Raw genomic sequence first — 12,750 nt, 5'->3', positions numbered from 1 at the left:
TCAAGGGGATCTAAATTATGGATCTTCTAGTGAAAGATACTTAGATTTAGCTTCCCTTCAAGTATAAAATTCATAACCTAAGTCTATTCAAATTTAGGCTAAAAGTCATATGTAGAGTCAATTTTTCGTATTCCAATTTCAAATTTTACCTGAATTAAGGTTTATAAAATTAATCCTTCTTACTAGATTTCCTAATCAATTGCTAACCTTCTATGGTCCAATTTTAAACTAAACTAAGGGTTATGAAATTAATCCTTCTTATTACTAGATTTCCTCGTCAATTGCTAACCTTCTATGGTCCAAATTTTCCTTGTAAGCATGAACATGTCTTAATTTTTTCTTCCTCTTTCTAGGGAAAGAGAGAGTTGCATCACAACCTTTTAAAACAAACCTCTTTTGTATCATCCCCAAGGTAATTACATAGTCTTTGCAATTAAAAAGAGAATGTTCTATTTTTCTCTCTCCACATGTAAATGGTTTCTCTCACCTTTACAAATCTATCTTCTTTCGTTAACCCTACACATCAGTGCTTTAAAGAGTGAATTTATTTTTCTATATGTACATTTGCATGAAGATTGACTACTATTGTACATGCCCAACTCTTTTCATTTTTTTCCTAACGGTGCATTTTATCCAAACAAGGCTTTTTAATCTATGTTCCTTAATTTAAACCCTATATCATTGATTAATTTCTCCAATTTATCCTAAAGTTGGTATGCTAGACTACTATAATTCCCTAAATTATATGCAATTAAAGAGAATACATAAAGTGTACACTTCTATAATAATTTTTAGTGTCTACAAAACTAGGTGTGCAATAAGAATTTATATCCTTCCGACTACTATAACTTGAGAGAAACTTATCTTAATTTTAAGCTTTTAAACATAGGATTTTGGCACAAAAGCTCATGACACCCTAATTGTAGGGCATCCTAGATATGTAAAGACATTTGCAACGATCAAGAGAAGTTTCTTTTGACAAGGGATTGAACAAGGATGTATTGAATTAGTTTCATCAATGCCTCACCTGCTGTCAAAGGATTAAAGTTGAGAGAGTAAAATTGCCTAGGAAATTACATCTCGTGGATATTTTGACAATGAAGTGGGAGTGCATAAGTATAGATTTCATCATCAGACTGCCTTCCATTAAGTGTCGGATATGATTCTTTATTTATAGTAATGGACATACTAAAAAAAGGTTACACACTTGATTTCCATAAAGACTTTCACTCCATTAGATATTGCCAAGGTATTTTTGTAGGAGATTTTTACACTTTATGGATTACCTAGTGGAATACTAAGTAATAGACACACAAAATGGAAATTCTTCCGAGTTAAAGATGCAACCTAGGAGAAAGAGAAGGATCTAGACAGAGATTATCACTAGTTCTCGAGATGAGATATCTCAATTCTTACATGGGGAAGAATGTAAGATTCCTATAGGTTACATTAGAGTTGACTGATGGAAAGTATAGCAATGATGTCTAGATTAGGAATTTTAAAAGTTTTTTTAACAAGCCGAAGCTTAAATAGAGTTGTATTTCTAAGCTTAATTCGTACTCCCTTAGCGACAAATTACCATCTAAGCAATTGTAGTTTTAAGTTCAAACTTGATAGTGCACCCTAACAACACTGCCTACATGTTCTTGAATGCATCTTCTTTAAAAAAATCAAATTAGAGTACAAAAAACCAATAGTTAGGGCATTATTTAAAAACCAAAAAACTGAGGAAAGTAACATAAAATAATGTTTAGTTACATCACTATGCCGTTACAAGCTCACCACAAGTAATTTGCAAGTTCATACTCCCATTTCTTATGATAGTGCAATCCTGACTTCACTTGTAACCTCATAATGTAATCATATACCACAGGGTAACACCAACCCTACCATCATTGCTTGGAGTTCCCATGCATAATGTAAATAGTCACATCCTCGTGTGCGCAGAGATTTCTCAAAAGTGAATCTGAAAGAGAAGCCAGCTACATACCTTTCTCATTTATCCCCAATGACCTTGAATACTGTGCACAAGGTCTTATACTGCCTCAACGATTTGATTTCACCTTTAATAACCCCACAAATACATCTTTTAGATCACAAGTTTCCAAGGTGTGCCTGGCTGAACACCTTTTACAAGCTGGTATAAATTGCAAATGCATGTAAAGCTGCAATGGATTGTGAATGGGTATAAAAATCCTTCAACAAATACATATGATGGAACATCAATGCTACTTTTAAATGAATTTTAAATTCAAACAGAGCATCATCTTGGCCGTTTCCGGATATTCTCCGCTACCGTCTTCATTGCATCAGCCATTTTGAGTAGCACTTCTGCAAGAACTTCGGTCAGCTGGGCACTGCACTGCTCTTGTGCAAGCCTGCACACATCAAAATCAAACTATATATGTGTATGGGTACTACAGTATAGGATTCATTGCCGGAACATAGAAAAAATGTGATACCTAGTAGCATTCTCCACTGCTTCAGCAATAGGATCATTCCCACTGTCGGCTTGAGAACTATGATTATTCTTTCTGTAGTCCCTTGAAGGAATCATACGCTCCTTAGATAAAGCCCCTACATAGCCAGAAAACACCCACTCCCCAGTTATAGTCATTTTGATGGTAACGCATCAAATCCTAATGGAAACTTGGTTGACAAGATAACTTACATGAGTCCTCTTGTGAAGATGGGTCCCCATGCGGTTCTACGTATGCCAGCATTGCACTTGATCGACCTTCAAGGCAACCGCTTGTTGGAAGCTCGTGATCCTCATTGAGGCTATCACATCTTGCTTTACTGCTGAAGAGTCTCTGTAGTTGTATGGCAGTTTTTGAACCCATGAATACATCCATGCAATCATAGATCTCTCTGTCAAAATTCCCAGGAAGATTCTTATCCTTCCTGCTGGATGATGACATAAACCAAAAAGACGGCACTTCTGCTGCATTTTCCCACTCTTTTATCCGTTTGTAGTTCTTTGACAGGTCTTGCCACCGTTTGCGACACTGTTCCGCATCTCTGGACACACTCTCCTTGGCACAGAGGGAGGAGATCCTGTCCCATTTTTGTTCGCTTGCTGCCATGCGCCCTTTGCTCGTAGCAGTCGTGAACTCATCCATCTGTTTTTGGTAAGCTTTAACAAGAATGATCGTTTCCTGTTTTTCCCAATTTGGATACCGTACTCGGGCGATCTTTGCTTTCTTTGTCGGTGGCTGAATCATATGCATGTGGTCCTCAGGGGTCTCCTCCATCGGAACAGCCTCAATCTGCAGTGTCAAACAGCATGATTTTTAGTTCAACATGTTCAGGCTCCTACACATGCACACAAATAAGTGCACATCTCAATGCAATATTATGAAGAAGTAACATCCTGACAATGGAGCCAGTACGGCTTCCTGGTACATAGAAAGAAGCATGGAATAGTATACAAGGACTCATTCAATCAAACTGCCTCATTCACATCATGAAGCATGAACTTCATGAGATATCGAGCATACATGGTACCCCCCCTAAAACTATGCAAGAGTATCGATTCAGGAAAAACTTATTCCTGCTGCACCAACTCTGGGTAGTCTTCATCCTCAACCCTAACTAATATCAATGCAACATGGGGACACACATTGAACTGATGCAATGATCAGTTCAAATAGCTTAACCTACACATTGGCATCACGCAGGTGACATTTGCAGTGGGAAAGCTGAAACACGCAAAATTTCTTAAGGCTTGTTTGCTACATCCACCCTATCAAAGATCCATGTCACAATATACTTAAGACTGTCTCCCAAAAGTTGCCTTTGACAGTATCCTACCAAGAGAGTTGATGAGAGTAGCCTGTCGGTACAAAGAATCCCATGTGTACGTTTGGTAGCATTGCAAGAAATACCCACAGAGTCTCCAGTTTTCCCACTGAGGATGGGTTAAAAACACCCACAAAAACTGACCGGTGAGATTTGATGCTGCTAAGGCTCTTGTGGTAGCTTAACTGTGCCCATGTCAAGTGTTAAAACTTCAGATCTGACCTGCAATAAAAGCTTGTACCCTGTGTTTAACCAGGCAACCTCAGTTGTGCATGAGAAAGATGAGAAGCTAGGACTGAGACTTTGCGTCTCTGTGCCCTAAGTTTTGGGACATAATGATTTACTGACTTTGACACTTTTGTGTGAGGATCCCACAAAGGTCAATGATGCTCCAAGGTGGCCATAGTTCCACGGAGGCATCTCGTGCTCCAAAGGTGGATAAGATACTCCATCCCTTGATTCTTGTAATTGGGGGGAAACCCACGTGTGTTATGAACTGCACACCATGGACACGGAAATGGTAAGATTTATATTTTTTGGTGAGTGGAAGTGAACCTCTTGGTGAGGAGGTTGTATGTGCTCTCGGCTCTATAACTGGCACCAATGCTTTTATAAACCTAACTCATAGTCACAGGGGACGGAGGGGACGGACCCTTGGAACGGGGGGACGCCATCCCGGGAACACTGTGGGACGGGGACGGACGGGGACGGACGGACGTCCCTAGCTGGGCGTTCCTCACAAGGGACCGCGTTCCGGGGACGGATCCAGGAGGGGACGGTTGTGGGGGACGGCTGCATGGGAACGCCGCACGTTACTGTTTGGGCAATGGTCACATTTTTTACCTTTTTTTTTGGCTGTTTGGGAGGGGTTTTTCATGGGCCTTTAGCCTTGGCCCATAGGCCTTAAGCCTTTGAGGCTTTGGGCCTTGGCCTCTCTCTTACCTCCCTCCCTATAAGAAGACACACACACACACACTCCCTCTCACACTTCAAGCTTTAGCTTCACACACACACACACTCTCTCTCTCTCCCTCAAGCGGCAAGCCTCAAGAGCCAAGGTCTCAAGTTTCAAGCTCTCACACAAGCAAGCTGTAGCCTCTCAAGACACACTCTCTGCCCCTCACACACACACTCTCTCAAGCTTCACACACACACACACACACACACACACACCCTCACACTCAACTTCTCAAGTTCTCCCTCAACTTTCAAGGCTCAAGCCTCACTCCCTCTCTCTCTCTCTCAAGCTATCAAGTGACAAGGAGGCATCCATCATCCATGGCATCCTCCTTGTGGTAGTGGCTCTTCAAGTTCCAACTACCCGTAGAAGGACGATGGGATGGACATTTTGGGATGAGGTCAATCACACCCCATCCCCTCATGGAGGTGGTGCACAACCATGGGCATGCAAGGTTTGCCCGTATAGGCGAGTGGGTGGTACTAACAAAGTAATTTTTAAGTGCCGTTCCTACCCCCGTCCCCGTTCCCTACATATGGCCGTCCCCCGTCCCCGTCCCCCGTCCCTTGTGACTATGACCTAACTCCAGTTAAACTAAACTATGACCTCCATATGTAAGCCTCCATAGTTGGAGATCTCCCCAATGGCCATCCAAGCATAGTGTAAACCTTTCTGGGATGTAACAAGAGAGTCGGCCTGTTCCGTCCCTAATGTGTGCACAAGCCGTGCGGGCAACACAGCTCTCCCTGGCCTCCTGTATGTTGGCACGAAATAGGGGACAACCACTTGGGAGGCCAAATGGTGACATCCGGGCCCCTTCTAAACAGTTGTCCTCAACTAAAAAGCCTCCAAATACACTTGAAGAAGCTGTGGATAATCTCTAAAGTAGATCTCATAACTTTTCGCTCGGTTGCCCGTTTTTGAAAGTTTTTATATAGGCGCAAAGCTCTCTTCAAGCTCTACGCAGATATGTAATCCTCTTTTGCACAATCTATATGGATTTAAAACTGCAATTCTCTGTGTATCTCTATTTTTATAGACTTTTGGCCATTCTTTCTTCTTAATAATGATTAATTCCTCTTAATCTCTTATCAAAAAGCAAATCCCATGTGTCTTATCCTCTTACAAGTGATTGCTATATTCTTTAGCTTTAATATGTTTCGTTCAAATCTCCCAATTCGAATGGATGAACCTTACCAACATTCCCCGTATGTTTCTGTTCACATAATTTCGAGTCGGAAGATTTTCTTCCAACAAAGAATTGCCCTCTTGTTTGGAGCTGCAAGACTGGCAAAAATTCTTGCTTCTTCGGAGCCTTTCATCTTTCCATGAATTATGATCTCACCTTTGATGTGTATATCTTTATCTTAACTTAGGGAGAGAAAGGGAGGTGAGGAGGCTGTGAGGTTTCATACAAGTGTGTTTTGATTCTAAGAAGTAACCGAAGTCAAAACCCCAACTTTGTGTCACAGTGGCATGTGTGGTCCAGGTCATAGTGGCTGGTACACCCTTGTATGAAGAGCCATTACTCCATGGGGATAAGGAGACCGCGCAAAGGAAAAGAGCAAGGGGTACTTTAGAGAATAGCTCCCATAGACCTGGCTTTGTGATGGAATCTAGGCAGCGTAAAGAACGTGGTCGTCCTCGAAAAATAGCATTTCAAAGTCAAGAAAGAGCACACACATATTTGAGTGAACAGATTTTTGATGTAAATGTAGAAACTACAGATGATGAAATTGGTGAAGGTATCACAAATGATGTAGCCTACAAAACAACATCAAATAATGACTCTGTGGGTCACATGCCATGAATCCAAAACATTTTTGGATTAGCACATAGATCTAGGTTTCTTGCAAGATGGATGTCATTTTGCACCGTTGGGCTGCACATTTCCTTCTCATGGAGATTAGCTGTTTCCATTAGCCACCATTAAGGCTTAATCAAGCTTGGAGAAGGGGTTTAATCAAGCATATGGTTCACCTAAGGTAACTCTTCACGTTTCTCTTGCTGATTTTGGTTGCCACTAAACTGTGTGCATTTTTTTTCACACCATTTTTGTGTTGTTTTCTTGCACGATTTTGTCTTCAATGCCTTAAATACAAATAAGCTATGCCTTAGACATCATGTAGTATATGGTATGGGGTGTATAACAAATTCTAAACACCTATATTCTAGGCAATTTTTTCCATTGAGGAAGCCATGGAAACTGCTTCCAGTTTTTCCTGCAAATCAAGGAGTTTTGAGAGCTTAAATGATGATTAAGTGGCAAGCAAAATGGAGTTATTAATCACAATTTAGGTGGTTGATTGTTGCACAATGCTATGTGGTAAAGTTTGAGAGTGTGGCAAGCAAGCAAGAGCCTCATTTGGTGATCTTCTTGATGAGTTGGATTGGAGATTCCATAGTCTTCCATTGCTTTCATGCATTCAACTCATGAGAGGTAAGATTTCTCATTGACTATGCTAATTGTGCTTCCAATTGTGCTTGAGAATGACTTGTACACTTCCAAGTGGATTTCTTTTTTACTACACACAAAATGATCCATTACATTAGGGTTTCATAAACCTAATTAGTGGTCAATTGGATCCATTAACATCATTGGCTTGTCTATTAGCCAAAGTCACATGCTATTTTGGTTGAATGGTGGCCATAGCACTCTTATGTTCCAAGGATTGCCATCATTAGCTATTATATGCTATGCATTGGGACATTGAGCTTCATAAATTCCCATTGAGTGCTCAACTTTTTCCCATAGAAGCTTGCTCTGGCAAGGATTGGATAGCTTTATTGGATTGGCTTGATTGAATGTATATTGGAAAAGGGAATTGCATTGAGAAAGGGATGCATTATGATGGATTCGGCTCATGCTTATGCTCAATGTGGATGCCTTTCTTTGTACTCTTGAGCTGGAATCATTTGGGACAAGCAAAAGGCTATTGGCTGTATGAGTTGCAATGATTGGCATGTTCTATAAAGGCCATTGGTATGTGTCTCATGCTCTCATCCATTTCTATGCTTTCCATTGATTCTTGCACTTTTAGAAAGCTAGTTATGTGGTGAGGGTACCCTGGCAATTGGTGGGAGAGGCCAAGGGGAGAATGTCTTGAATCCGGTGTGCCATGATTGCCTTGGAAAAGTGGTATATCAGAGGATTAGGTACATGGAGTGAGTGAAGACATGGCCTCAACTCTTGCCATTGGATTTCAAACTTTGGTAAGATGGTGAGAAGGCTTGGCCCAGGAGATCGGCAAGCAAAGCCCGAATGATCCGTCGATTCTTCAAGATACTAATGGACGGTTACTCAAACATTTTTGTTGACGCAATGGGATTTATTCAAAATATTTGATATATTAGTAACCAAGTATGCTACTTCTGATGCTGCCTCGTACCGACTTCCCTCAATCCAATCAAGTGACAATGGTTTCAAGGATACTTGGAAATCAATGGTTCACAATGTGGTTATGTAAGGATGCATAGTTGGTCTTTTTTCTTGCATTGGTTTAGGTTTACATTGATTGAGATCCACTTGCAAATGCAACAAAGTTATGGTTTAGGTTTACATTGATTGAGATCCGCTTGCAAATGCAACAAAGTTATGGAAATTTTTTGTCAAAAGTGAATCAAGATGCATTGAAAGGATGCTAATTGGATGCCACATGATGCTTTGGGTATTATGCCAGAATGCATTTATGCAAGGGTATGCAAAGGGGTGGCGGGTTGACATTTGGGCATAATCTGCAGATTTTGCAAAAGTGCAATTCAGTCTGCGGGGTTTTGGGCTGGACCCAAATTGGACACCTACACTTTATTCTCCATCCTAACACCTTCTAAACAAGCCAAACGACATACCATTTGGAGCTATTGGTGAGCGGTTACACTCGTTTTCATGGGGCAGCCCTGTTTTGGCAGCTTGTATACTAGAAGTGATCTTATGGGTTGAACTTGATGGGTGTGTAGTACTCCTCAAAAGGATCCTAACAAGCTAAAGATTTCCCAAATCGAACTCTCGAGTAGGGAGTTACGGCCCATTTTTGGTGAAGGCCTATTTCATAAAAACCCAAAATAGAGACTATTAGGGCCCGGATTGAACTTAAACTAATCACATATTCTTATTCCTCGTCTCATCACCTTTACATAGAGCCTTAGTTTGTTCAAATAACCCTAGCTCCACTTTTTGGCAATTTTCTCAAAACAGTCCATTATGGCCGGCAAGCCACTCCTTGGAAGCTATCATCACACGGAAGACATGGAAGGGGAAGCATTAGTGGAGCATGGTAATATGGATGCAATGGAGGAGTTGGAAGGGCAATTGATTGTGACAAGCACTCACAAAAGCAATTCTCCATCAATGGGGCAAGCTTCAAAGGAAATTGAAGAGGAGGCAAATATGGGAGGCACTCAAAAACATACATCTCAAGGTGCACAAGCCATTTCAAACGAGAACCTCTTGCCATTTGACCTTGGTGGTTGGAATAATGGTTACATTGAGGATGACAAGGCATTTCAAAAGGATACATTTCCATTTAACCCCAGTGGTGGTGGGATTCATCTATGAGAGGGTTGTTCACATTTTAGTGGATTTACTTGTGGATGAGGATGCATGGCAGCCACTTTCTTAGGTGCAACAACAAGATCTATTATGTGAGGATGTGGTTGGGCCATTTGATATTCATTATATGGGCTTTTATAACTCCTACAATGGAAGATGTGCATTCTGGAATTTTCTAGACAGATTTTCCAGAGGCACTTTTTGGAGTCTTTTAGTGATCTCAATGAGCTCTAATGGTGACTACGATGGTAGTTTATGATATCTAGATGCTTTGGCATCATGTACATGTCATTTGGGGCTCATTTTGAAGTGTTTTCATGAGAGATTTGCAAGTGGTTTCGACATCGGCATGGGCTGCCATGCAGTCCACTATGATTCAAGAGCACTTCTTTCATGATTGGAGGGTCTAGTTCCACATTGTTCATGGATGAGACTACTTCTTTGGAAATATTTGGAGTATGTGCAACAATATGGCATATGTGAGGAAGGTTTTTCTTGACCAAGTGGCATGATTTGTATGGAGAAAATAGGAAATACTTGGGATTATAGGCATGCTGTAATTTTTGGACAGTTTTGGTGAGGTCCATTGTTGGGATCAATGATTTACTCCAACAAGCTTCATTGGTCATCACAATAGAAGGATATGATGCAGAACATGATTAGCTAAGTGTATGCATCATTTGCAGCCTATTCATGGAGTTTTCATGAAGAAATTTTCCAAGGATTTCATCTACAACAAGGGCTGCCACAACGGTTCCACAAATATGCATTGGAGATGAAGTTTCATGGACTTCCTTACATTTGGAGAGCATATTTTGGACCTTCACCATTTCCCATTGATTTCATTTGAGGCTATGTTAAATTGTAGATATCTTGTATGATTTTGAGCACAAAATCTTTGGGAAGAAATGTTTTGTAATGAAGCAAAACTAAGGTCCAAAACATGTAAACAATGGGCCATGCTACTATAAATAGGGTCTTGGGTTCATTGTAGGGATATTTTGGTTATTCATATCTTGGACACTTACATGTACTCTTGGCTCCTTTCATGAAGATGGCCTTTCATGGTCTAGGGCTCATGGCAAGCTTGATAGGCATCCTCATGGTGAGAGATTAAATCACTTAGGCCTTATGCACATACCTTCTTTACTACATTTGCATGTGGATTTCTTCTCTTTTCATTTCATAATCACATGGATTTATCATATGTGTTTGATGCTCATCAAATGGATGCTAGATTTAGACTTTAGGTGTTCATTTCTTGAAATTTGGTCCAGATCCATTTCAATTGGTATAGATTTAGACTTTGTGTTGATTTCTTGATATTTGGTCTAGATCCATTTCAATTGGTATAGATTTAGACTTTGTGTTGATTTCTTGATATTTGGTCTAGATCCATTTCAAATGTGTTTAATCAACTGTGTGCATTGGTATGATATAGTCAAGATTAATGTATTTAATCAGCTTTGTGTGCTGACTGATATTATTTTGGATATAGGCAATAATAAGATGATTGATCATTTGTTAATCATGTGTGGAACATTTGTTGAACCACATTGAGATATTTGGAAATACATGTGAACACATATTATGGTTTCATATTTTGGCATTAATATTTTTGTAAGGCTGAGGACTCAAACCTTTTACATACCAATTAGTATTTTATACTTTTAGTAGGCCTAAGACTTTATATTTGTAACTTGCTATACTTTATAAGAGCTAAGTACTTATGCTTTGTTTTTGGAGTTATCTTTTTGAAAAGTGAGATTTACTACACATAAATATGGGTGAGTGGTACTATGGGCCACACTCATTCAAGGGAGATTCAACCCAATCTTGTGTTAATAGTAATCTCTTTCTTATTTTTAAGCTCTCTTTTTTATTTTTATTTTTTATGTAAGGTTAATTATTTTAATTTGTTCCTAGTCTATTGTTTTCGCTAATTTTTGTGTTGAGAAATAGAATTATTCTCCAAGTGTCATAAATATCTTGACACAATCACTATTCTCAATCATCGTGCACTTTGTTTAACATGTTCCTTAGACACACTTTTAACAAAGCTGGAGTCATTATATGAGTTATTGATATATCTATTCATTTGGGTCACTTGGTAATTTTAGCCCAAGCAGGTTTTTTGCACTTCATGTAAATCTATTAATTTTTTGGCTCTAATATACTCGTAATGATGTAATTAAGGGATGGCCAAGGTAAGTGTAATGTACATCAAAAGGATGTACATTAATTAGCCTAGGACACACATATGTGTAGTTTAGACTAACGTTATGGCCGCCTAAGTTTGGGTACCCAAGCAGTTAGTAAGTTGTATCAAAGATAACTTCTATAATGAGAATGAACACTTTTCTTGTATGAGATTAAGAGCACTAGCTTCTCTACTCTACCTTATCTGTTGAGTGTTTTGTTGAAATATGTAAGTGAATGGGTGTGTGCGGAAACAAGCTTTTAGTTAGAGACTGTAAAAGGGACTCTGTAATTGAGTGGGTAGTAGCAGTGAAAAGATGAGAAGAATCTACTGAATGAGAGAATCAAGGGTAGCATGAGTGAATATAGGGGTGTGGAAAGATTCTAGGAAAAGGTGCACCCCCCTCCCCCCCCCCCCCCCCGCGATGTAGGGGAGGTGGCACAAATCAAGGAAGAAATCAGTGGGATTAGATGCTTGGCACCTTGTGGATGTAAAAGCTATAAGTTGAGGCATTGGCCTAATGAGAAATTGCTGGTTTTTGAGTATCCATGCCCACGTTAAGCTATTAGATTAATTGTACACTAATCTCATCTTAATCACCTTCTAATTGCTAATCATGTTGATCCTTGCATTTGATCCACCATAGCTCATCACATTGCTATGAAATCAACATGGTATCAGAGCTATAGCTTAGGATTTAGCTAATTTTTAAGCCTAATCACCTTGCTAATCAAAGATTAAGAGTTAATCCTCTTTTTAGTTCGTTTTCAATTGATCTTTTGCACCCCAGCTGGTGGAGGGGCTTGATCTCCCTCCAACATTTAAATTAGCTTAAGAGCTCTTAGCCACATCTAGGCGCAACCCCACGCATCGGCCTGCCATGTGTCAAGTCTCCAAATCGCTATCGGATGCTACAAGAAATTGCGATTTTGTAGGCGCCTTTTTTTCTGGAGAAAATTGTAGATTCACACTTCCGTAGATGAAATCAGTCTAATTCCTCTCAACCCAGAGGTTTTCAAGGATGCTCTACATGCCTATGATCTCAGATTTCAAAAATTCATCAAGGAGAAGTGGCATCAAGCTCTGGATCAAATCTGCAAGTGACTTTGGTAAAACAAAGATTAAGCATTCAATATTTGATCAAATCTTTTGTTTTTGGGCTTATCCTCTACTAGAATAACTACTATTGATGCATTTAAAAGGATTTGAGCTCATTTGGACTCTAAGGCACTAGATGTGGTC

The 12,750-nt window shown here is 39.8% G+C and overlaps 1 protein-coding gene across 1 annotated transcript; it reads right to left on the bottom strand.

The window, feature by feature from the left end:
- Positions 1-1,681: 1,681 nt before the first annotated feature.
- On the bottom strand, positions 1,682-3,593 carry LOC147614113 (uncharacterized). Its single transcript, XM_086780646.1, has 3 exons — positions 2,672-3,593; positions 2,463-2,577; positions 1,682-2,378 (listed from the first exon to the last, which is right to left on the bottom strand). The coding sequence occupies exons 1-3, from the start codon at positions 3,252-3,254 to the stop codon at positions 2,264-2,266; spliced, it is 813 nt and encodes a 270-aa protein (XP_086636772.1). The 5' UTR covers positions 3,255-3,593; the 3' UTR covers positions 1,682-2,263.
- Between the last annotated feature and the right edge of the window lie 9,157 nt (positions 3,594-12,750).

This window comes from Cibotium barometz, chromosome 42, assembly GCF_041138505.1.
Source record: "Cibotium barometz isolate CiBa-2024 chromosome 42, ASM4113850v1, whole genome shotgun sequence".
Taxonomy (NCBI): Eukaryota; Viridiplantae; Streptophyta; class Polypodiopsida; order Cyatheales; family Cibotiaceae; genus Cibotium; species Cibotium barometz.
The sequence above is the reverse complement of the archived record's forward strand: the minus strand, read 5'-3'. Positions and strand labels throughout refer to the sequence as shown.